This window comes from Dipodomys merriami, unplaced genomic scaffold (assembly GCF_024711535.1).
Source record: "Dipodomys merriami isolate MVZ:Mamm:240054 unplaced genomic scaffold, mDipMer1.0.p SCAF_6, whole genome shotgun sequence".
Taxonomy (NCBI): Eukaryota; Metazoa; Chordata; class Mammalia; order Rodentia; family Heteromyidae; genus Dipodomys; species Dipodomys merriami.
Window position 1 is genome coordinate 5,747,751 of NW_027206179.1, and position 27,788 is coordinate 5,775,538.

The 27,788-nt window shown below is 35.7% G+C and overlaps 1 protein-coding gene across 1 annotated transcript; it reads right to left on the reverse strand.

The window, feature by feature from the left end:
* Positions 1–4,622: 4,622 nt before the first annotated feature.
* LOC138813714 (vomeronasal type-2 receptor 116-like) lies at positions 4,623–27,788 on the reverse strand. The gene is made up of 7 exons (XM_070002097.1): positions 27,691–27,788; positions 12,874–13,162; positions 10,972–11,778; positions 9,607–9,834; positions 8,554–8,677; positions 7,188–8,037; positions 4,623–4,716 (listed from the first exon to the last, which is right to left on the reverse strand). The coding sequence occupies exons 1-7, from the start codon at positions 27,786–27,788 to the stop codon at positions 4,623–4,625; spliced, it is 2,490 nt and encodes an 829-aa protein (XP_069858198.1).

A 27,788-nucleotide genomic window follows, 5' to 3' on the forward strand; every position in this document is an offset into this window, starting at 1 on the left:
GTCTAAAAAGAGTATGTTTTCTACATACATGGAAACATCAAAATACTCTAAAAACTCCTTACTTTTTCATTTTTAGTTTTTAAATTTAAATTATCTTTAAGTCACTGTACAGTGGTGTTTCCTTTTAATAAAGCAGTTTACAAATAGCATATGTAACTTGATCAATGTCACCCCTTTCAACATTTCATTCATCCCTCCCATATTCATCTCTTCCATCTTTTCATTTTGTAGGATGTATAATGGATGTGTGACTGCATTCTCCTCTTCTCTTCATTTACCTAAAGCTTGCCCCAGACCTAATCCCATGCCTTTGGAGTATCTGTTTCCTGGAGTTTTATTTTGCAGAAAGTTGACTTTCCTTTGTAGGGAATTGTATTATTTGAATTCTCCAATGAATCTATTGTATTCAGTTAATACATCTCATTACATGTGCATAGCACCTAAACTTTTGCCTTATAAACTAATTCTATATATAAAGGAAAACATTCTTCTTTTGTTTCTCTGGGCCTGACTTATGTCACTTAGTATACATTTTTCCAGATTATTTCATCGCATTACAAAAGGTACATGATATATTCTTATGAATGAACAAAAACCTATTGTGTATGTACACCATATTCTTGGTCCCTTTATGCATTGAGGGACATCTGGGAAGATTCCAGAACCCAGCTATAGATAGAAAGATAGATAGATAGATAGATAGATAGATAGATAGATAGATAGATAGATAGATAGATAGATAGATAGATAGATAGATAGATAGATGGATAGATAGATAGATAGATAGTCATAGACAAAGATATACATATATATGTGTGTATACACACACACACACACAGATATATATATATATATATATATATATATGTACATAACTTTGAGTGATGCAGATATTTTCACAATAGACCTTTTCCCAACCTGCACCAAGCTATTTTGTTTCCCTCCCTCATTTTCTAGCCCTTCTTTTTTAAAATCATGTGTGAGACTTACTATTTTACGACAGGATTTCCACAATTTCCAGCTTTTTGGTAGTTTTAGATAAGCTGCTCAAAGTCTTTCCTATCCAGGCTGGCTTGAACTGCATTGCTCAGATCTCATTTTGGTGAATACCAAGTATTACAGATAAGAGTCTTCAACACCCAGCTTGCTCTGTGTATTTTTGTGATGTTTTCTCTTCATAGCTGTGCACACAAATGAACTTCAATCCTTCTTTACATTGACATCACAGCTGTGATTTTTAGCATGCACCACTATTATGACTAACATATACCTAGGACTGCACTAGAACTCTCATTTCCTCAATCGCCATCTCTTCCAGAGCTGGGATTACAGATATTTGCCACACCACCCAGCTAAGTAATCCCAGAAACTTTTTTCCAAGCCAGGATTCAGAGAAGAATCTTCTTAGCCTCAACTAGGGTTATCAGAGTTTCCCACTGGTTTTTTGGCTTAGTAGTGATTTTTATATTCCTGCAAAAACACACTATAATTTTGTGTGGAATAATGAATGGTAGCTTTGGGGAATATAGACACCTTAACAATTTTTATTTGGCTAAAATCTAAATGCAAGATGTCTTTTCATTTTCTTATCCAATCTCTTATATCATTGGTTTCCCTTGATAGGTGATTGATCTTTTCTCCTTGACAGCTTTAAGGATCTTTTCCTTGGTCTGAATTGATCCTGTGTGGATTATAATGTGCCTGTGGGATGTCCTGTTCTGGTCTGGTCTATTTGGAGTTCTAAAAGCTTCTTGTATCTGAATAGGCCTATCTTTTTGCATGTTTGGGAAGTTCTCTGCTAGGATCCTGTTAAACAAATTTCCTAGACCATTAACTTCTGTTTCTAGGTGCTCCTCTATACCCATTTTCCTCAGATTAGGTCTTCTGATGGTGCCTTCCAAGTGTTGAATAGATCTATCATATTTCTTGAATTTGTCTTGGATGATTGTATGTTCTTTCTCTATAATATCTAAGGTGTCTTCAGTCCCCAAAATTCGATCTTCTGCATGGTCTAACCTACTATCAAGACTTTCTACTTTGTTTTTTATCTCTTATCCTTCTAGTTGGTCAACTTTGATGGCTACAAATTCTTTGTTGGAGCTTTGTTTTAGATCTTGTATGAACTTCTTTACTTCCTTAATTTGGTGTTCAGTGTTTATTCTCAAATCGCTTAGTTGATTGGTTATGGTTTCCTTGAACTCCCATTCCTTATGTTGGGTTCCATTCAGCATTCCCTTTCTAGACTCCCTGACTTCTTTCAGCTCTCTGTTTATGGATTCCATGAATGCCTTTAGTGATCTTTGTATATTCTCTTCCTGCTCTCTCAATTCCTGTATTACTCTTTGATTAGTTTCCTCATGCTCACATGATTCCTGTAGCTCTCTTTGAGTGTTTTCAGCCTGCTCATGCCATTCCTGATTTCACTTTGTCTGTTCTCAGCCAGCTAATGCAATTCCTGTCTCTCTCTTTGACTGATGTCAGCCTGCTCATGCCATTCCTTTAATCCTCTTTGAGTGTCCTCAACCTGCTCACGCAATTCCTGTCATGCTCATGATTTTCTTGACCTTTGGTTTGCCTCCTCTTTCTCCCTATCACACTCATACAGAGTCCTTTGCAGTTTTTCAATCTTTTCATTTACCATGTTTACAATTTAGTGTTTGTAGAGCTTTTTGGGAACCCTCCTCTGGATTATTCATTATCTGTTCTGTCCCCTGATTATGAGTGGGAGTTGAGATACCCAGACTTGTCATTTTTCTTGTGTTTTTCTGGCTTTCCCTGTCCATTTGAGATGAAAGTAACACCAATTTTGTGCTAGAACACTATCTTAAGGTAAGCAGCAACCAAAATCCGTAGTTGCACAGTCAGAAGTCTGCAGATACACTCGTTTAACAGATATATCTATTCAACATCAAACAACTATGTATTAATGGGCTACGAACCACAAAGAAGAATTTGGCAAACCAGAAATTATTAGGTTTAGGGAGAGATGTGGGTAAAAAGAGGAATAGAGGGTTTTGGAAAAGCAGAGGGTGAGTTAACTTAACTAAGTCCTAATCTCAAAGTGGGAAATAGGTTGGATAGAATGATAGGAGAGAGAGAGAAAAAAAGATGAAGAGAAAGAGAAAAGAGAGACAAGAAAAAAATAGAAAAACAAATATTAAAAATTAAAAAGTGAAACACTAAAAACTTAAAAATTATGCAAGTTTAAAAACATAATATTCAGAGAAAAATGTGGATAGCATAAAATATTTGTAGGAATAGAAAGGAGATATGAAAAACTTTCAAATAAAATTGCTTAAAATAGTATATAGGTATTAAGAGGTAGTACTGCTATTAAGGAATTTAAGTCTGAAATGTTTTGAATTGAGTAATAAATTTCTGGATTAAGTGTGTACACAATGGGGGATAAGGTCTAATAATTGACTACGAGTATATCTGAGGATAAGCAGAACAGCAATTCAGTCATGCAAAGAAGAACAAAAGAGAAGAAAAGGTGAAAAGAATGAGAAGAAAGGAAAAAAAGAGGATCAAAAGGTCAGTAGAGCTAAACAAGAAACAATTGAGAAAAAGAAAAAAAAAAGAAAAAGAAAAGAAAGAAAAAAGAAAAAAAGAAAAAACGCACACACACTTATACCCCTAAAATAAAAATTATAAGAGGAAGAAAAAAATGTTAATAGAACAATTTTTTTAAAGTTAAAAATTAATAAAAAAAAAGTTTTAGAAAAAAACAAAAGGTAGAAAAGGAGAGTTCTTTGATTTTTTTTTTGGGGGGGGGGTGGAATGGGAATATCCTGTATCTCCCTTGTGTCCATAACCAGTCTCTAGTTGGAGTCTCTGGTCTGCTTCTGGTGTATGATTTTCCTGTGGCTTGGTTGGTTTCTTAAGTCGGTTAGTTTGAGCAGGCAGAAAATGCTCTGCTTTACCCAGGATTTTGTGATCCTCTTCCCAGGCTAGTTCAATGGGAGGGAGATATGCTTTGAGTGTCACAAAAGAGGGAGGTGACAGTTTCTTCTAGTTTGGAGATGCTGTGATGAGGCTAGGTTCTGGATAGAGTTGAGGCTTTTCAGCAAACAGTAGCTTTTCCCTGAGGCGCTAGCTTGTGAGACTCACAGAGCCCAGCCTGGAGCCATTCTCAGGGTTTATGTTTACTGAATTTCAATTGATTGTCAAGGCTGCTGTAGGGAGGGGTAGCCTCTGGATCAGTTTACCTGGTAAAGAAAGCCCCTCCTGGGGCTGGTGGCCGGGGCTGGGTGACGTTTCCCTGAGTGGATTTGAGCCTGGCAGGTCAGGTTAGTTTCCTGTGACCTGCTAAATAACTCTTGTTTTCTTCCAAGGCCTGAGATGGAGCTAGCTGTTCAGCCAGGCCTTTGTCAGTATCAAAGATGGAGATCTCCAGTAGTGGTGGGGGAGAGGTGGCCTTCCCTCCTCTACTCCCTGAGAAGGAGTGAGGATGTCAGGCTTCTATTCATGCAGGAATCTTGGTTCCTGGGTCATCTCTGGTCTGCGAACTGCAGGATGAAGATGTTGGCTCCTTGTCAGTTCTTGCTGGTGTTGAGTAGAATCTGCTCGCCCACTGCATCTGGGGCCTTTGTCCTGGACTCTCTGTGTTGCAAGTATGGTGGCTATGGCCGCTGTTGCTGCTGCCGCCACAGCTGTGGCTGCTGAGAAGTGCTCAGATCTGTCTCCTTGCCTGGATTTTCCCTCTCTGGCCTAACTCTCTGTCCTGTGATGGCACACTTGGTGTGATTCTCTGGCTTAGGACTTTCACCGGAACACTAAAACTGCTTTCTATGCAAAAGCTTGTTTAGCCTCTAGCTTCTCCTCCACCATCTTCCCGGAACCTAAATTTTATTTTTTTGTATTACTTTAACGTTTTACTAGTATGTGTAGTTAAATTGGGTTTCAGTTGGTTAGTTTTATGTGGCCATATAAAGTCTTTTTTCTAAATTCCCTTGTATCCATTTCATTTTATTTCCTCTAAAAATTTAAATCATCCTAATAGCCCCCATTACTATATTCTCCTTCATTTATATGAAATTTCCAATATTTGATAGAATATATTGGAACTATTTAAAACAAAAAAAGATAAAAACATATGGAATTTGATTCTCAATACCACACATACACACACACACACACACACACACACACACACACACACACACACATAGAAGATAGGTAAAACATTACTCAAAGGCCAAATCCATTCTACTTCTGATGAATAAAGTTTCATTACAACCAAATAAAAATCTTTCATATGGCTAAATTTTCCTTCTTTCTTACGTCTGTTTTTCTACAGATTTATTTGTGAACTTTTCCATGTGTTTACTTTCTCCTTGGCTCCCATCCATCAAATCTTACTTCAACATATCAATCCATCCATGTGTACATTCTTTTTATTTCTTCATTTTATTTAAAAAGTGTTGTGTAAAATTACTGAAATCTGAACTCAGAAAAAATTAGCAAGAACTGCAAAATAATATGCAAAAATCAATAAAATCATGTATTTTTCCATCAATTTCCCATCACACAATGAAGATTCTGCATTTTACTCAATGATCAAAAATCTATTAATGAAATTCCTTCAATAAAAAAGGAAGATAGTCACAAATGCAATAGAAACTGATGATTATTTTGATTATATATTGATTAACAAAATGAGGAAGTTGAAAATCAATTACATTTGCATTTGTTAACCATCATGCCTTCAAAAAACGAATAAGCACACAATGTATTTTGCCAAACATTGTTTTATTGTCAACCAAAAATTCAGTTCCTAGAAAGCTATGATGTTACTTAGCTATGTATTTATAGATAGCTATGGTAAGGTATTTAGCCATGTATCTTTTAAAGATTTAAAGTGAGAAGAGGTTCGAAATCAGCCTGGGGAGGTAAGTGTCTGAGACTCTTATTTCCAATAAAAGACCAAACAGCTAGCAATGCATCTATCATTCAACTGGTAAAGAATCATTGAGTGAAAAAAGTAAAGGACAGTATAGGCCCTGAGAACAAGTATGCATAAATGAATCAAATTATTATCAGAAGAAACATGTAAAGAACTCTTGAACAGGCAAGAAATGAGTGCAATTGTGTCTGTATCTCTTAAATATATAATTCTGTAAACATAATATAGAGCCAACTAAATCAACCTATATGAAACAATAAGTAAAGATTGCCTTGTCAAGATTTTGAAAGGTGGCAAATAAAAATTTTCCTATTTGAAAAGATTGTATGTAGTGATATTACAAGAAATAATCATATATATTAAATATTCAAAATACTTGGTGTCAAATTAATGCAGTCATTAATCAACCATAAAATAAAAAATGTCGGCAAAAAGGGGCTTGTTATTATGTGCAACAGACTTTAATCTTCAGAGGAAATTGTGGAGGTGGGGAGGGAAGGGATGGTAGGGGAAAAACAAAGGAGGAGGCAACAAGGTAATGCACTCATTACCTTGCTCATGTAACCATAACCCCTCTGTACCGTTTTTTGTACAAATAAAGAGAAAATTTAAAATATCTCATACATTGTAACCTTAAATCAAAGTATATTTTTGTAGCATAGACAAGTCATATGAGTGGGAAGAGGAAGAAAAGGAGGAGATGGAGAGACACAAAGAAAAGGAGAGACTGGGACTTTGAGAAAGGTCCCACAAAAGAGAGGGTAATTTGAAGATGTGAATGTGTGAGTAGAAATATGCAAGTATTGAACAAAATACTCTCTAAGGACAACATTAAAAGATGTAAATTTGTGAAGAGGAAAACATTAATGAAATAGATTTGAGGACTTTGCAACATAGTGGTGTGTGGACAGAAAGTCAATATAATGAAACATTTAGAAGAGTTATTGAGAAGCATAAGAGTGAAAAGACATGAAGAAGAGGGGATAATAGAATTAAGTGCATATTTAAAAGTAGGAACAAAAAATATAGAATCAAAACTCCAGTTCAAATTGTGGTCACAATAACTTGTTAATACCACTACTAGGAAAATGTACAGTAGATCCCTACTCTTTGACATATAAATTCCATAATATAAACTATGACAGGAAGAGATAATTACTGTAGATTTAGATCATATCTTCTGCATACTAATCAAACCTATGTGCTTAAACTTAAGAATGCTTATTTATCCTACTGCCTTTTATCTCTGAAGACATGCAGAGAATTTCTATTTTGTATTAACAAGATGTTGTAACACTTTGGGACAAAAATGCATCCCAGAAGACCCGCACTGGAGGCCAAGATGGAGAAGACCTCCACAGCCACCATGACCTTCCCTTTGGCACTGTGGTAGACAGGCAGGAAGGTGAGCCACACACTGCAGAACACCAGCATGCTGAAGGTCAGGAACTTGGCCTCATTGAAGGTATCAGGCAGGTTCCTGGCCAGAAAAGCCACAGTGAAGCTGGCCAGGGCCAGGGAGCAAAGGTATCCCAGGACACAATAGAAAGCAGTGAGGGAGCCTTTGTTGCACAGGATGATAATGTGGCCATGCTCAGAGTATGTATCTGTGTCCACAAAGGGAGGAGAGGTTCCCAGCCAGAGGCCACAGAAGGTCACCTGGATGAGGGTGCATATGGGGATGATGAAGTTAGGAGCCCCTGATACCAGTAGCCACCTCATCTTTCTTCCTGGAGAAGTGGCCTTGAAGGCCAGGACCACAATCACCGTTTTGACCAGCACTGTGGAAATCGCCACAGTGAACACAACCCCAAATGTGATCTGTTGTAAAATACAGGTAAATGTGTTTGGATGGCCAAGAAAGAGCAAGGAACAGAGGAAACAGAATATGAGGGAGATGAGCAAAATGTAGCTGAGAGAGCGGTTATTAGCCTTGACAATGGCAGTGTCTTGGTGTTTCAAAAATATCCCAAGAACAGCAACAGTTAGCAAGGAGAAGCAAAGAGCCGTACAGGCCAGAGCCATACCCAAGGGATCTTCAAAGCCCAGGAAACTTGCTGTTCTCATGTGGCACTGAGTTCTCTGTATGTTGGCATACTGATGAACTTGACACTTCACACATTGCTCCATATCTGTTGAGACATGAACACTACCATTACATCGTTTTATGAACCGGTTTTCATCAATGAATTTAGGAATTTTTCACTTAGGTGAAATCTTCAAATGTCAACATTTACTATCTTAAAAGTTTTTTTTGTATTTTTCCAAGCCATAACCTCCTCCCATTTTAATCTTCTTCTTTATTTAGACTCTTTATTGTCAAGGTAATGTACAGAGGGTTTACAATTACATAAGTAAGATAATAAGTACATTTTTTTCAAACTTGTTACCCCTTCCCTCATGTTTCTCCTATTAGAGTTTCCTATTAGAATTTAGACTTGTCATAATGATTAGTGATAAGAAGGATACCCGGAGATAACTGTGCCTGAAATATTAGTAAAAATATAATTCAAAGTCATGATCTATCTATATTACAATTAGCAAAACCAACTCTTGCAAGAATTTAATGCATAATTTTTGCTTTAAGTTGTTTGGATTGAGGAAAACTAGGGAGAAGTAAAGGATTTCTTCATAAGTCATCAACTCACCTGTCCCATTAGCAATCTCATTTTCTGGGCAAGGTGTACAATCAAAGCAACAGGCAGCCTTTCCCTCCTGAGGGGATTTCCTGAATCCAGGACCACAACTCTCACTGCAGACAGAGTGAGGAGTCTGAGGAAAGACAGGGTTGTGCCAGTGACTGTTCAGACACATATCAAACACTGCAAAAATCCATTGTTTGAAAGAATGCAGGTAAGTGCAGTCAATTTATTGAAATCTGTTATTAGTTGCATATTCCATGACTCTCAAAGGCTATGTGCTACACCCTTGATTTCTATCTTGTTGAATTACTGAAAGGTATGGGATCTTTCAAAGCCTGAAAGTAGTGATGAGAAAGTAATTTCTACTATACAGCCCTATGGGATTTCCTTGAATTCATGTCATTATATGCTGTTTCCTACTCAACTGTGACATGTGGAAGAACAAAGAGGAAACCTCTACTTTAGAGGGTTATATGAACCCCAGGGTCATCTTATCTATCTTTTTGTTTTCTAGTGACCATGACATAACCCTCTTGTCACAGCTGCCTTAAATGATTCCTCTAACCAAAGATAGTTAAATAGCAGCTCAATTAACCATTAAATAAACCTCCACAGAAGGGAGCAAAAGAAACCTTTCAACCACATAAATCAATTCCTCAGGTACCTGATCACAGTGTAGATACCTACTGATATAAATGTAATTTACATCTTATGACAATATTCAAAATCAACATGTAGAAACCCACTTAACTCTTTTGTTTCTGTTCCTGGGGGTGAACACAAGTCCTGGGCACTGGACTTGAGCTATTTTTGCTCAAGGATAGTATTCTACTACTTGAGTCACAGGTCTACTTCAAGAATTTGGGTGGTTAATTGAGATAAGAATAACATAGTCTTTCCTGTGTGAGCGGATGCAAAACTATCATATTTCCCATTTCAGTTCTATTAGTTGGTAGGATTATAGGAGAAGTTTGCTGGCACTCAGCCAGGTATAAATGTAAAGGGTGACTCTTGCTGATTTTTGTGTGGTTAAAATTATTAGGATTAGATCCAACCCACCTCTGTAGTTCCAATGGCCCACTCTACCATATCTTCAGATAAAGACAGTTGATTGGCATGTGGAGCATATGGAGAAAACTTCCCTATTCTCACTGCAAGTTCCAGACCTTCTGGAAAATTCCAAATGTTCAGAATGTCATACTCTGGCTCCAAATTCCTTTTCATCTCCCAAATTATTTGATCTCTAGTAGGATTGAAAAATGGGATGTTCTTCAGAAAATTATGCAGCTAGAAGAGAGACATCATCTTATGGTGTAGTGAATCCCAGAGATAGCACAGAAAACCTGAAGTAAGAAACACTCCTTATTGCCTTTAATCTTTGATTCTGAATACAAAAAATGTAGAGACACATAATCAAGTATCTCAGGAGAAAATCTATGGAGGAATAAAATAATTACTCTGAAAAATAATCTTTCCTGATCACTCAGAAAAAGAGTAGAAGAACTTTTTTTTCCAGAGAAATAATTTTACTCCATCTTGCCGCATCACTATTTTGTGAATGTCTCTAGCTTGAGGTTCCTAAATGTTTAATTCCAAAAGTTGAATGAAACTTTGTCACTTAGGAAAATATTGATAATTTTGTTCAGTAGGTCATCCTTTGCTATGACTGCAGAAACTCGTAGGGAACACCTCAGTGTGCAGTTTTCAAAACATTAGCTATGAACATGTTGAGGTTGTTAGTAAAGCAACTCATGAGCCAGTTGCTGGCGGCTTACAGATGTAATCCTAGCTACTCAGGCAGCTCAGATGAGAGATTCATGCTCAGTAGCCAGCCTGGGCAGAAAAGTTAGTGAGACCCAACAACAATTTAGAAAAAGCCAGAAGAAATGCTGTGCTCACGTCGTTGAGCACTAGCCTTGAGCAAAAAGAGCCCTGGGGATATACCCCATGCAGTGTGTTCAAGTCCCTGCTCTGGCCAAAATTATTTTATACCAATATGGAATATATTTTGTCCTTGTTAATGGCCTGTTGTTTTCTTAACAGCATATTGCCACATGTCTAGAGTACCTCAAAGACATTGAAACATAAAAAAATCATATAGGATTTTTTAAAGCACCTGAAATATTTAATATTTTAAATCTGAATCTAAATTTGTTCAATATTGTGCTTATAGTTTCTGAAAATAGAAAGAAAAAACATAAAGAGTTGAGAAAATTGCTTCAAATACTGAAATATTCATTAATTCCAGCAATCAATTTATGTATGACATATAAATACAAATATATATTTGTATATATAAACACACAACATATATACAGAAACAAACATGCATGTATACAGAAATATTTAATTTCATACTATAAGCAACCCCTCTTGAAAATGCCTTTGCTCATAGTGTGTGTGCTCCAACCAAGAAGAAATTACCTTTGCAGGTGAAGTCACTGTTTCCTTTCTATTTCCCATTGTTTGAACTTCTGTTTGATGAAGAAGCATCTCATGGAGAGCCTGGGCTACAGCATACACAGTGTTGTACACATTGTAACTGTCTCCAGACATTGTCATGTCAAAAATATGCCCAGGCAACAAATCTAAAGAGGCATCCTGAGCACAGTTGTCCCATGCCACGCAGTCACACTCAGAATATGAGCAATTAAATGACAGAAACCACAGCCTGGCAAGAAAAATGTCTTCTGGGTATTTGGAAGGCTTAACTGCCTTGACAAAATCTATGAATCCAGAAACTTCTACATGATGATGTACAAAAATCAGAGGTACATGCAATGAACCTATCATGAAATATTTCCTCTTCATGGTGAAATCCCATTGAGAGTTCATAATACAAACTTTGCCATGCATAAAAATTTGCTCAATAAATATCATTAAAAATATCAGTGAATCATTATCACCATATATGATGAGGACACTTGCTGAAGATAGATTTACCTCATTATGAAATGCCATGAATTTGAATATATATGACACGTCTTGGCTTAAGATCACTAGCTCATAGGCTACACAAACTCTGTTTTTGGCCATCTCATCTTTCAATTCAGCAAGAACCCATGCACCATTCTCAACTTGTGATGTCAACAGTCCCACCCAGCTCCAGCTGAAGTGAAGCAATATGGAGACCATGGCAGTTGCTATTGACGTATCCTTTGGGGCCATCTGATAGAGAGCAGGAAACTTGTTATGGTCACTCAGGGCATGATCAAAAGGCCCAAAGGTAAACTACAGAGAAAGAAAATTGGACACTCCATGAATGAGAAGATTGTCATGCATCACAATCTCAGTCTTGAATTCTGTTAGAAGTAGGTAGAAGGAAGGTTTTGTTTTATTTTTTGAAAAAATAATTTAATTGTTTTTGAAATGTTGCACAACATATCAATTGACTTGTAATTGCCTCTTGATACTTGTCACTATTTCCATCAACTCATCTCAACCTAACCCACTCCTAATTCCATTTTCATATATGCCATTGTATATCATGTTGTTTTTTATCACCCATCAATTCCATATTCCTTTGCATTTTTCCTTTAATGCCTACCTGACTCAGACAAGACATGCTTCACCTTTCTGGTATTCATTTTTATACTGTCAGTAGATCATAAAAGTTACATCATAGAGTTCCACCAATCTTTATACCATACTTTAATCAGATTAATCATATATCTATTGATGTATCTATTAATCTATCTATCTATTTATCTATATATGTGTCTATATGGTATTCCATAGTTATTTCATGTTACATGTTCATATTTTAGATTTAACTTTCACATTTGAGAGGACACATTACCCTTTCTTGTTCTGAGCCTGATTTACCTCATTCAACATAATATCTTTCGTGTGTGTGTGTGTGTGTGTGTGTACATGAATGCCAGTACAGGGGCACAAACACATGGGCTCTTGAACTTCCATGGCAATTTCCCTGAAGACTTGTGTTGTACCAATGGAGTGACACATTCACCTTGTTCCCTTTGCGGGTATCTTTGAAGATATGAGTTTCCTGATTAGCTAGGAAAATATGTGTGAGCCATAAGTATCCTCAATATCTTCAAACTGGTATGTCATTTTAAATTTCCTGATTTATTAAAGTAAATTATCGCCAAGACTTGAAACAATAAATTGTCCATTTGTCTGCTCAACTCTATCTTTTTCCAAAGTGTGAAAATATATATTTCCAACTCTCTTTGAGTAAATACTCTTTGATACCACAAAACTTGATGGGTTCAAAAATACAATATCTCCCTATCATTCTCTTCCATCACCTGAAATGCCACCAAATATGACATTATTGTATCTTTCCATACATGGTACCCTCACCTGTGGAAATCTGTAGAGTCCTAGCAATGTCCCAATCTGGTCAGATGTTATGCCTGATGGTCCTGTCAGTACTGCTATAGATCTGCTGTCTCTCATACAGGAGTAGTTTGGAAACTTATATTTCCCAAAGAGACAAATGAAGAGATTCTTAAACATTGTCCAAGTTCTGAATTCGACATCATAGATATCATATCCCAGAGTCAAGTTATGTAAAAGATCAGGATTTTTGTTGATCTCCTCAATAGCAAAAGCCAAGGCCAAAACACACTGGTAGCTCTTGAAGATAAACCTACATAATGAGGAAAGAAATTGAGTAGGAGTACTTCAAAACTTAAGACTTTGATACATTAAATGCTTGCTTCGTTTTCAAAGAATATGTTAAAATATTACCTCCATAAGAATGGGAGATGAATGTAGTGTAGTATGCTTGTATAAAGATCTACTTAAGGACATGAAGGGCATTGGTCATGAATGAGATTCAGATACATATTTAAGGTGAGGGAGAGCTTGTTTCCCCCTTTACCACATGCACCACAACAAAAGGCTGTTGTCTTGGATTCAGTTTTTATGAGACAGCAAATGTTTGTTGTGTTGCCTTTACATTAAGGCAACTAGCCATACCTGTGTTGAAATAATTCTGTGTTTATAGGCATGTCAGGCTAACTAAGGAATGTTTAATTTAACTTCAATATTCAGAAGCAGAGTGTTATTTATGAATGATTCTATAGCTAGCTCTGCTCACAGACCAACATATTGAATAGCTCTTATTCATAACAACCAGAAAAAGAGCTGAACTATTGTGGATAGGGATTTTAATTTTATTTATCTAACAAAACAAAAGGGATGCATCCAATTTCAAGGAACTCATTTTGGAGACAGGAAATCATGACATGATGGTTGAGAAGAAAATTGAAGGTAAGCTTTGCATAGTAATCCCAGTTTCAAGGCCTCCATTGTAAAATGTATTGATCACTACTCTCTTCCCAAAATAGATTGAGATACTGAAAAGTAATCACTAGAGCAAAAACGAAAAAAGGAAAATCAAAGTACTTTTCCTTCTTTCTTTCTCTGTGTCCTGTCTGTGTGTGCCAAGGTATTTGTGAATATCTGTGTGTGTTTGTGTGTTTACATGCAAGCTCATGAGTGGGCATATTCTAAAGAAACTACTGGTATTGTTTAAAAGGAAACAATGAAGGAGCAATGGAAATACTAATGAAACTATCATCTTGTTTCATATATACCGTATGTATATGTGAAGTGATCACAATGAAAGCCTGTCATATCATAAATTGTTCTAAATAGAAGAAAATAGTGAGTTTGAACATACACATATGGAAAAATAAAATGAAGTAATGAAAATGTGTGAAAAGGTTTGTTGAAACTTGATGAGATTATTTTTAAAAAGCAAACATAGAAGTGCATACAAAGTAACAGTCCTAAAGATGAAAGTATAATCAAATTTTAACCATGACATCTATAGCAAACTGTCTTAGCATAAAGCACAAACAAGTAGAACACATATACAGGGATGATTCTTTAAAGTAGAACAGAAATGGGACCTCTATGGCATAGGTGTGCACCCATTTCTTTAGCAGCTGACTCCTCAGTAGAGTCCATATAAGTCAACAGAACATGGCAAGAGATCTTTACAGTACTGAAGTTAGAAAGTCTAAATTATCCACCGAGAGTATTACACCTAACAAACTATACTGAAGAAATGAAGGAAGGATTCAGATGTTCCCAGAGAAGCACAGTTAAGAGAATATGTCTCCACTAAACACTGCCTACATGAAATCCTAAAGTTTTTCAGACCACAAAACAGATACATTAATGAACAAGAAAAATATACAAGAATGTATACCCTGTTTCCTATGAACACAATAAAAGTTGTGTACAACAGCAAATGAATCACAGAAAATATTCAAACTCATGGAAACTGAGCCACTCATTGATGATTGTTCAGGAAATCTTTAAAGAGAGAGATAATACTTAATCATTTCTCGAATTCAATGTGAAAAAAACACATAAAATATCAACTCCATTGACCCACAACAAAGGCAGTTCTCAGAGGATAGTCCATGTCTGTAAGTGCTTGCACCAACCAATTAGAAAAAATCTCAAGTCAATACGATAATGATGCACCTCAAAGACAGAACTCATACTTCCAGGAAGATGGTGAGACAATCATATGTAAACTCCTTAGATGTGTCTAGCCCTGACAAAACAGCTATTTAGATTCCCTGCATCCACTTAACCTGAAGACATCCACACCAATCAAACTTTAAACAGATAAGGATTCATTCAAATACAGAAGATATCTCTCAGCAGAAACAAAGGAGCAGAAGACAGTAAGGCAGCATGCAGACTACTGCGGAGTGGCTGTAGCCTCTGCCCCTAGTCTCCTCAGGCAGCTCAGGGAGAGCAAGAAAAACCTACCTAAAGTGCCACTAACCAAACTTTAAACAGAGAACTGTGTCATACTGAAGAAATCATGCCACAAAGCACTAAACCTAGACACACAAAGAGGGAACACAGGGCAGACATCTAAATCAGCTTGGGAACCTCATGGAGAGGCTGATGCTGCTATCACACAACACAAAGAGGAGATTGAGAATGATACATCCAGACACAGAGGCACATCAAGAAGACTCCTGCTGCCCAGCTCAAAACAGAGGCACTGGAATCTGTGAGTATCTCATAGGGGACTCCTTCCTTGGAGGACCAGTTCCAGGCAGTGGTATAAGTAGCCAATAACAAGGAAATTGAATTGGCAATAAAAGCCACCCAATCATGAAAAGCTCAGGACCAGATGTATTCACAGCAGTAATCTATAGATTCTTCATATATGAACTCACTCTATATTCCTTAAACTCTTCAATGAATTAGAAAGGGAAAGATCACTACCAAAGTCATTCTGTGAAAACAACACAATACTCATCCCCAAACACATAGAAACCCATCAGTTAAAGAGAACTATTCCTTTGATGGACATTGATGCAAAACTTCTCTACAAAATTCTAGCAACCTAATTGAACAAGTAATCCAAAATTTAAAAAGCCCTATAAATTATGTTCAAATGGGATTCATTCCAGGATTGCAAACCTGGCTCAATATACACAAGTCAATCAATGTAATTCAACACATCCATAGAAGTAAAGAACCATATGATCATCTCAATATACTAAGTAAACTCATTTGAGAACATTTAATACCTTTATGATAAAAACTCTACAGAAGCTAGGAGTCTATGGAATGTTCCTCAATATAATAAATATCTATGACAAACCTACAGACGGCGTTATACTTAAGGGAGAAAATTAAAACCATTCCCTCTAAATTCAGAACAACACAAGGATGTCTACACTCTCCATTCCTCTTGAACACACAGCTGGAATTCCTAGGAAGAGAAATAAGGCAAGAGAAACACATAAATAGGATCCAAATAGGGAACGAAGTAGTAAAGGTATTTCTCTTGGTGGACAATATGATCCTATATTGAAAGAATCCTATAGATTCTTCACCCCAAGCTACTTAAATTGATTAAAAAGTTTGGCAAAGGAACAAGGTATGAAATCAAACCACAAAAACCAGTAGCCTTCCTGTGTGCCAACAGTGAGAAGAGTGATACTGTAATCAAGAAAGCAACTCCATTTGTCATAATCTTACAAGAATACTTAAGAGAGGGAAACCATGGGTCTTACGTTTCTTTCTCTTAAGTATTTTTGTAAGACTATGACAAATGGAGTTGCTTTCTTGATTTCAAGTAGTATATGTCTGAGACAAGCAGAAACAATCCTTGATTTCAAGTAGTATATGTCTGAGACAAGCAGAAACAATCAGATAGGTTGATGTTAGTTAAAATGAACCCCCAGATAAGGACTCAAATGTTTTTTTTCTTTCTTGTTATTGTTTCTAACATATTTATAAGATGATTTCTTTGTTGCTTTGTATGTCCCTCCCCCACAGTACAATCCCTGTTCTCACTGTATTTGATGTTGGTATAATTTGTGGAGGGGAAGGGAAAAAACAAATTGTTTAAATAAGGATACAGGTGGGCCCATTGCAACAATGAGATGTACAAGACCTTATGTCAAAAAATGAACTTTACAACTTTGGCGTGGGGGCGGAGTAGGGAGGGAGGGGAGATGGGAAAGGATGGTAAGGGGAAACAAAGGAGGAGGCAACAATGCTTTATAAGAAATGTATTCATTACCTTGCTCATGTAATTGTAAACCCTCTGTACGGTATTTTCACAATTTAAAAAATAAGAACTCTTCACTATCCCTAGATTTTAGAAAAGTTTAGTTCCCCCCTCTGTACAATATCTTTGCAATTAAAAAAAGAAAAAAATACTTATGAATTAACTTAACCAAAGATGGGAAGGATTTATATTGTGAAAACTTTGAACTCTCTTAAAAAGACATTGAAACTGACAAGGAAATGGGAAAACATACCATGTTCCTGGTTTGGAAGAATTAATATCATGAAAATACTAATTCTACCCAGAGCAATATACAAATGAAATATCCATCAAAATTCCAGCAACTTTCTTCAAAGAAATAGACAAATTAATCAAAAATTCATATGGAATAATTAAAGATCTAATGTGACAAAAATAATATCCTTAGCAGGAAGAACAGTGAAGAAGGAATATCACTTCCAAAGTTGAAGCTTTATTACAAAGACATAGTAATAAAAAATAAAACTTGGTACTGGCACAAACATAGGCCTGAAGCCCAATCAAACAGAAGATATAGAAACACACAATCGTATAGCCACCAATATTTGATAATAGAGCCAAAACACAGCTTCCAAGAAAGATAGCCTCATATACAAAGAGTGCTAGCAAAATTGACTATCTACATGCAGAAAACAGAAGCTATATGCCCATATACCTCATTGCACCAAAATCAACTCTAAATGGATCAAAGACCTCAATGTAAGGCAGGACACTGTGAAAATATTACAAGAAGGCCTAGAGAAACAGCTAAGGGTTAAACATTCTAAACAAAGATCCAGAATCACAACAATTCAAAGAAAGAATGGATAAATGGGGCTGTATTAAACTCAAGAGTTTCTGCGTAGTAAGGGACATAGCTAGGAAGATAAATGAATAGTCCACAGAATGGGAGAAAAATCTTGATTAGCTATATATCAGACAAAATGGTCCTTTCTAGCATATACCTAGAGCTCAAAAAATTACACCACAAAACAAGACTCCCCATCTCAACAACCCAATCAAAGAAAGAGCTAAAGACCTTAAGAATGACTTCTCAGAGGAAAACAAAATGGTCAATAGATAGATGAAGAAGGAAACATTACATGTGTCTTTTGTTTGTTTCTGCTCTGCTTTATTCCCGGTGGTCAAATTTTCTGACTTAGGTACTCATTTTTTTCTATATAAGTTCATCTGATTTGAGAAGGGGAAGGTAATGAGAGAAATAGAGGGACACAGTGAAGCATTAAAACAGTGATATTCATTAGACACTATGTAGAAAATGAACAGGATATTTTGTGGGTGGGGATGGGCAGGAAAGACAGGGAGTTAGTGATAAAAGAGCAGACATGATTCAAAAAGAATTGTACTCCTTATTCATGTACCTGTAACCCCTCTGAATATCAACTCTACCATAATAATCTATGATAAATAAATCAAATACACATAAGTAAAATAAACAGACCCTTCACAAGCAATGGAATTGCATTGGAAATAACAGATCTTACTCTCCAGAAATACCCAGCACTTAATAGGTTTACAACCAAATTCTAAAAGACTTTTAAAGGAGAATTTTCACCAGTACTACTCAAAGTCTTCAAATAAATAGAAAGGGATGGAACACTACTAATTCTGTGAAGCTAGAATTACACTCATCTCAAACAAGAGATGGCCACATTGAGAACAGACAACTCTATATCTTTCTCCTCAATGAACATTGATGCAATAACTCTCCATGATAGTGACAAATAGAAACCAACAACAGATCCAGAAAATCATACATTATAATCAAAGGGATTCATACCAGGGATGCAAATATGGTTTAACATATCTAAGTCAATTAACATATTATAGGACATCAGCAGAATCAAGGGCAAAATCCACATGAATAACTCAATTGAAGCAGAAAAAAACCTTTGAAGATATCCATACCCTTAAGCTAGGAATCTTTGGAACATTCCTCAATGTAAGAAAGACTGTATATGAACAATATACAGCCAGTTTTATGCTTAATGGTAAACAACTAAAGATATTTCCCCTAAATTCAGGAATAAAACAAGAATTTCCACTCTCTACATTCTTCTTCAACATATGATTGGAATTCCTAGCTAGAGCAATATGCAGGGGAAAAGCATTTAGGTGAACCATATAGGGAAGGTAAAGTAAAAACATACCTTTTTACAGATGAAATGACCTTGTACTTAAGGAGTCCAAATTTCCTCTTCTGTAGCTACTAAACTTGACCTGAACTTTAACAAAATAGCCAGGTATGAGATCAACTCACAAAAATTAATTACCTTTACTTATGCCATTGCCAGAAGATCAAGGCTGAACTTATAATAGCAACTGCCTCAAAAATAATAAAATACCTGGAAATGAACCAATAGGATAAAAACCACTAGATTGAAAGCTTTAACAATTTGAAAAATGAAAGCAAGTAGGATTTAAAAAGACAGAAAAATATTCTGTGCTCCTGGACTGGAAGTAATAGTATTGTGAAAATGGAAAAACTGCCCAAAGTAATTTACAAATTCAACACAATATCCAAAAAATCCCAACTCATAAAGAATTAGAAAAAAAGGTGAAAAGCAAAGTAATCCTCAGTGGTCAGAACAATATTGGATGAATGGCAATACTGAACTTCAAGCTTTTTTTTTAGAGGCATAGTAATGAAATCAGCATGGTATTAGCAGAAAGTGAAGCCAGGGAATGAATGTAACAGAAGACTATGTAATAAAAAAATAAACAAATATCCATCTAATATTTGCTAAAGGGCTCGAAAATATAGGCAGAAAGAATGGTGCTGGCAAAACTGGACATCCATTTGCAGAAAATTTAAACTAGATATCTATACATCACCTTGCACCAACATCAAATTAAACTGAATCCAAGACCTCAATGTAAAGCCAGAAAACATGAAACATTTACAGGGAGGGGAAAGGGAAGGTGAGCGCTCCATGGAACACATTAAAAACTTTCTAAATAAAATTCCTGAATCCTAAAAAATAAAAAATAAATGATAAATGAGACTACACCAAACTTAATTTTTTTCCGCACTGCAAACCACATAGGTAACAAGCTAAATAGAAAAAGCACAGAACAGGATTTTTACCCAGTATCAATCAGAGAAAGGCCCCATATCCAAAGATACGAAGGGCTCAAAATGCTGATTCCTCTGAAATTCAACATCCCAACTACTAAGTGAACTAATGACTCGAAACATCTCAGAACAAAAGATAAAAATGACCAATAGGCACATGAAAAAATAGTCAATGTATCTTGTCATAAAAGAAACACAAATCAAGACCAAATTTGGGAGTGTGCCGCACCCCATTTAGAATGGCCATTATCAAGGAAACAAAAAGAAATGCTGGCAAGGAACTGTCCAAAAGGGAACTCTATTATATTGGTAGTTGGACTCAAAATTTGTTCACCATGACTGGAAAGCAGAGAGTCCTTAAAACATCAAACATAGAACTAACTTATGACAAAACAACTCCATTTCTGAACATATATCCAATAGAGTATGAACAGGGATAGAATAAATCTACCACCACAGCCATGTTTATTGCAGCTTTATTTACTATAGCCCAAAATATGGAATCATCCCAGATGCCTCTATATAAGTACACAGTGAAATGCTTTCCATCCACTAGAAAGAATGCCATTGAACCATTCATAAAGACACGGAATGACTAGGAGAAGATTATGTTCAGTGAAATAAGTCAGACCCAGAGAAGCACAGGTTGCATGATTTCCCTCCTTCATGGGAATTAGTATGTGTCCTATAACTCTACAAGTAAGCAAACTGGATTGCACCCAAGCAATTATAAATGAAGTAACTGAAATATAATAGAATCTATGGGGAGCACAAATAATATAATTCCTTAACAAGATAAAGCAAAGGCCAACAAAATGGGTACTAGGAATACTTGTGGGGCATGGGAGACCAAATGCAGAGGAATAGAAGCATGAATGTGGGAAATGAGCAGAATGCATATCCTTTGTACAACTACATAAAGAAACTAATGTTTAAAAAATATTCAAGTTACTGTTAAGAATATATAGGGTATATATATATATATACATATATATGTATATATACATATATATATACATGTACTATATTACATATATATGATACATATGTGATATATAATATATAAAGAACTTGTATATCACTATATAAAGCTATAGATAATATATAAATAAATAACTACATATATAACTACATAAAATGTATATAAAATTTTTAAATAGCAAAAAATTCAATATACAATCCAAAATTAAGAAAAGTAGGTAGTGGGGTTGGAGGTGAGGGTGAGAATGTTAAAACGGGTGGACATGGTCCAAAAGGCATCTATTCATAAAATGTTCTGAATGGTAACTCTTTGTACTACTACAGAAAGAAAATACAATTTAAACTTACTGGTGAGTGTCACTTTCTAAGTGAGCTCAGAATGTTCTAATATTGTAAATATGGTAGATAAATCTTACACATAATTTATATGAAGAGGGAAACATTTTTTCAGATGTAGGGCCTGAACTCTGGGCCTGGTCGCTGTCTCTCAGCTCTTCAGCTCAAGACAAGCACTCTACCACTTGAACCACAGTGCCACTTCCAATTTTATGAGTGGTTTATTGGAGATAAGAGTCTTATGGACATTTTCTGCCTGGGCTGGATTTGAACTGCAATCTTCAGATCTCAGCCTCCTGAGTAGCTAGGATTACAGGAGTGAGCTCTGCAAGGGAAAATTATTAACATATCTAGAAATTGCCATAGAACAATGTAAAATTGAATCATTAATTTACAAATGAGGGGAGGAATAAAATGTAGTTGCCATTTTCATTTGTATGGCTTTAATATTTTATCTGAAAATGATTTTTATACTCATTTTATTGCCAAGGTGATGTACAGAGGGAGTACAGTTACATTAGTAAGAGAGTAAGTACATTTCTTGGAAAAGTTGTGACCCCATATTACCTTTTTTTTTGTATTTTTTATTGTGAAAATAGCTTACAGAGGGGTTACAATTACATGGGCAAGGTAATGAGTACATTTCTTATCAAGCATTGCTGCCTCCTCCTTTGTTTCCCCTTCCCATTTCTCTCCCCCGGCTCCCCCCAGCCCTCCACCCCACGCCAAACTTGTAAACATTTTTCAACATAACGTCTTGTAGATCTCATTGTTGCAATGGGTCCACCTTCACCTCCACAAATTATAACGACATCAAATACAGTGAAAACCACGGTTATACCATGGGGGAGGGGCATACAAAGCAACAAAGAAATATCTTATAAATATGTTAGAAACAATAGCAAGAAAGAACAAACATTTGAGTCCTTATCTTGGGGTTCATTTTGCCTAACATCAACTTATCTGACCGGATAATATTAAAGAAAAGTTTCATTAAAAGTTAAAGGAAAAGATTTCATTATAACATGTCTTTTCATTCACTTATGGATTTGATCAGAGCCCTCCACTATATGTGTGTATAGGTTTTCTTTTTTTTTAGTCCTCATCATCACAGATATTTTTCATCATTCCAAAATAGCTTCTTATAATCTATTTTAAGCCCCATAAGTACCACAAAATATGTAGCAGACAAATGAAAACTCATAATCCAAATGTCAAAACTCACTACTATTGAACTCACACCAAAGTCTCTAAAGGAGATGAAGGAAAGAAGAAGTTTCAATAAACCAGGAGAATAAGGTGCATGATGGCAATGTTGAGAAGTGATCTATCAATATTGACTGGGAATGCAAACTCTTCAAATAAGAGTTTAAGTGCCTGAATGACTAAAACCCTCAGGCCAAAGGATAATTTGATTCCAAAAAAAAGAAATTCACTATCAGTGATCTTCAATGAGGGTAAGCAAGGAATGTAAGCAGATCCAGAGAAATATAAGCTGCATGTTTTCTCTGAGTATAGTAGCTAGAATGTAGCAATAAATCTACAAGTAAACAAACCAAATGGTAAAAACAAAACAACAAAAATCAACACTTGTACATGATAAATTATACAGGTCTCTAGGCATCTCCCCCCAGTGAGAACAAAGGAGAATATACTCAAGAGAGGAACACAACAGTGTAATACCTGTGTGCATCTGATAATATAAAATAATATTTGGTAAAAAGAACTCAAGGAAAATGGAACAAGTGGGTTATATTCTTTGTTGCTGTTTTTGTGAGCATAGAGTCACAGAATTGGTAGAACAGATGTTGAACAATGGAGCAGTGCTACTCACTAGGCACAATGTTGAAAATAAACTATAGACAGTGGGTGCAGATGGGATGGAAATATAGCGAGGGAAGGGGTGACATTGTCAGAAAAGAAATGTTCTCTTCATCTTACTTTCTGTACATCATCCCTGTAATAGCAATAAAAGTACATTAATAGGGGGAAAATGAATGGAATAGGGCAATCCAAGCAAATTAAAGAGAAAAGAAAGCAAAAATATCCATAACATCACATCAAATAGATCTTAATTAAAGCAATTACATGTGCCAACTTTGTAATGCAATGATGAAGCAATGATCAACAAAATGACATAACAATTGTAAATGTATACTAACACATGATCAAAACACTTAACCCTATGTAAGCAGACATTGATGTAGTTCCCAACATACTAAAAGCTGCAGATTTTCTGGAGAGACCCTCCTGACCAAGTCAACACGGAGGTATCAGAATTAAATTTCATCCATAATTAGATGAACCTCATATACACCTATAGAACATTTCACCCAACGTCTGAATAAACCATATGTCATCAACATATTGACCATTTTCAAGGAGAGATCATGGGATAGATAGGACACAAAACAACCAGATTTTTAAATTATGGAAAGTACATTGGGCACACCTGCAAATCAAACTGTGGTAAGGCTGGAAATTAACAAGGAAATTATGAAAAATATTCCCATAACATTGAAATGAAATGAATTCTTTTTCAATCAGAAATAAAGCCTTTAATTTAATTAATATTTAATTTCACTTAATTCAAATTATTGAATATAATTAAATGATTAATGCATGATTAAATGACTTATTTCTCAAGGAAAATTTCAAGAAGTTTACTGATTTTTGGAACAAATATAAATGAAAACAGAATATCAGAATCTATACATATAGAAAAAGATCAATGAAATGAAACTGTGACAACCTTTGCTGAAATCAGGAATAGAGATGCTGTATTAAAGAACATATGCTGCTGCTCAAGGAATTAGAAAAACAAATAAAATTAGTAGAAGGAATGAAATAATCAAGTAGAAGTAAAACAAGTAGAGGCTAAAAACACAATAGCAATAATCAATAAAGCAAAAAGGAGGTTCTAAAAAAACAATAGGGTGATAAAACTGAAGGAAAATCATTAAATATAAAGTGTTTAAAACATTAAATTTCCCATATGAACCCACACCTCACATTATTCTGTATGCCAGAAACAGTATGGTGAAATAGCTCTATTATTGAAAAACTATCTATAGAAGATTCAGTCCAGTCTATATCAAAATACCTATTATTTCCTTCATAGAAATAGAAAAGGCAAAACTGAATTTTATGAAAAAGGAAATCCTTCATTAGCCCGAGCTATTTTAACACAAGAACAGCACAAAAACATCCCTATATCTGTTTTTTACTTATACAGCAGAGCCATAATAGCCGAAAATATTCTGATAAAAACAGACACATGGGTCAAAGTAATTGCAAACAATAGATATCTGATTCTTGGAGAAGATGTCAAATAACATATGGCTCAAACATGACACCCTTAGCATTGTGAAGTTGGGCATGCATGTGTGAAACACTCAAACTAGACAATATATTTTTAATCTCAACGTTGATTAGTTCTTAATAGAGACTTGAACTTTGCAAGTAATCGTGAAAATGAGAGGAAATATCAATACGCAGATAACATAAAAGTCAGTAGTTCATAAAACTATAGGAATAATTATGCTCTGGTGTGATTAAATGGTAGAATCCTTTTCCTTACTGGCAGAGCCACAACTTCCAACCCAAGCACTGGAAATATAAAGTAATTGTGCTTGTATCCAATTGAAAAGTTTCAGCACAATGAAAGAAATAGTGGGACAGATCTTGCTAGCTATACATCTCACAGAGGATGAATAATGTATTGGAAAACAATTCTAAAAATTAAATACTAGAATAGAAAAAATCCAATCAAGCAACAGACACTTAAAAATTAGAAATAGATGTAGAGCACTTGCCTTGAGCTGAAGAGCTGAGGGTCAGCACCCAGGCCCAGAGTTAAGGCCCCACGACCGGATCCAAACCCCCCCCCCAAAAAATTAGAAATAGAAAATCACAACAGAAAATATGATATTCAATCATTTGAGTATTCAGGACACCAATTATTTATTCATTAACCCAGAGAAAAATTACAGTCTTGGTAATGGTATATAAAATTAAAGTTTGGATAATCTTCAAGAAATCCAATTTATCCCAACCAGTGGCTTAGACCTGCAATCCATGCTAAACAACAAGCAAACAGCTAAGGATCCTGAGTCAAAGCAAGCTGTCACAGAAAAGTCCATGGCACATTTTATCTCCAGTCAACCAACGATAGTTAAAAGTAGAGGTATAGTGGTAGAGTATCAACTTTGAGATAAAAATACATGTAAGAGCCCAAAGAAAACCATTTACCATTGGCTTAATCCAAGCTAACTTAGAAAAGTGAAAAACAGTAGAATAAATTACAGCTATGGGAGAGAAAAATGATCTGTGACATGATATAGAAATGGTTATAAAACAGTGAATAAACTCAAAGTATGTGACATGCAGTGTGGAATTGAAACATGAACCAGTCACTTGGCATAAGGACAATGTTATATCAAAATTGGCAAACATGAGCTAACATCAGTGGGCATAGACTAGAGTCAAATCTGTCACCTATTGATGTCTAATTGCAATGCTCTATTTATCTACAAGAAAAACTTAGTCAATAACTATTTCTATCTGTAGTCAATAGTATGCATGAAATTTTATTAACCCAGACCAGAATTTACTTTGTATTTGGAGTAGCAAAGTAACATCCACCTGCTGAAAACATACTATACAATGTGTCTATATTAACAGCTTCACAAAAATATTCAAATATATATTGAGAAATTAAAAGAATAAAAATCATCTAAACATAATTATATAGTGTAGAATATAAAGAATAAATGAAGTTCACCAGTAGTGCCTCACACTTTTATTCTAACTACTCGTAAGGCTGAGACCTGAGGATCCTGTTTTCAAGGCAGCCTAGGCAGGGATGGCTATGAGTCACTTATCAACATGTAACAAACAAAGAATGCCAGAAGTAGAGAAGGCTCATCTGCTAGAGCATTAGTCTTCAGCAAAAATGTTCAGGAACAGCTCACAAGCCCTAATATTCCAGGACCAGGATGAAAGTAAGAAAGATAAATATATCAGTGACATATAAAATGAAGCCATGGATCTTCTATAGCACAAAAGAGAGTAATTCCTAACCTGGGATCTTTGCTCTCAATAGTGGGCAGCATCCTCTAGCTACAGTTGTTCTACTAGCACTTAAAAAGCTGGGCCAGTGAGGGAGATAATTACTTTATTTTTGCAAAAGGAATCACATAGTTTGCTAGAATTTCTTTGAAGTTCTGTGCAGTCATTTTTCTTTCTTTTCCTTTTTTTTTTAGTATAACCACTTTTAGTGAGAGACAGTGTTATAGACAATACTTCAAGAATATGCATGTGCACAAATAAAGAACTCATCTTGGGCAGGTAAATTACCCCCAAGGAGTCTTTCATAACACTGAGTTTCCTGGTAACACGTGGGTTGTGGAGCCTATCTGACATGAAACAATGACACAAAGCTTAATTTGGAACAGTAACTGCTGGTGTACACTCAGAAAGTGTATGTTTGTGTGTGTGTGTGCAAAGTGCACGTGTGCACACCAGTTCTAGGGCAAGAAATCAGTGCCTGGGCACTGTTCTTTAGCTTATTGGCTTAAGGCTAACACACTGTCACTTGAGCCACATCATCATTTCCAGCATTTGGCTGGTTAATTGAAGAAAAAGATTTCATAGATTTTCCTGCCTGGGTTGGCTCCAAACCTCCATACTCAAATATCAGCCCCATGACTAGTTAGGATTACATGCATGAGCCCCCATAAGAAATTTTATAAACATTCACAAAATATTCGTGTGACTAAAGAAAAGTTAGACTTCTGGTATAGGGGATAAAGAAATGAAGTGGCAGCCTTTTAATACAGAACTCATGACAGCGACTCAGGTTAATTGTAGTAACATCACTTCATTTCCCACAGTACCAGCTGAAATGGGGCAGATACAGGCATGCTGCAGAAAAGTAAAGAACTTAAAGACCTGTAAAGGAGAAAGTACATGGAAGAAAATAGTGTCCTCTCCTGCTGGCTGGAAGAAAATCACTCAACAGTACATGTAAGACAAAATAATGAAACTGAGCTGCTCCTGGGTCAATAGGGATGGAGTTCAGTGTAGATGAGCGAGAGATCGTGATGCGTGCACACAGAGTTTCCTCACCCATTGAACATCCTCAGAATAAACAGTAATGAAAGTAAAGTATTGAATTACTTACATCTTGTTCTCTTCTTGCTTGGAAGCATGGCTGTTACTGTGATCTATTCCCAAAGTGTAGAGAGGGAAAAACCCAGTGATCATCAAATCTCCATCCAT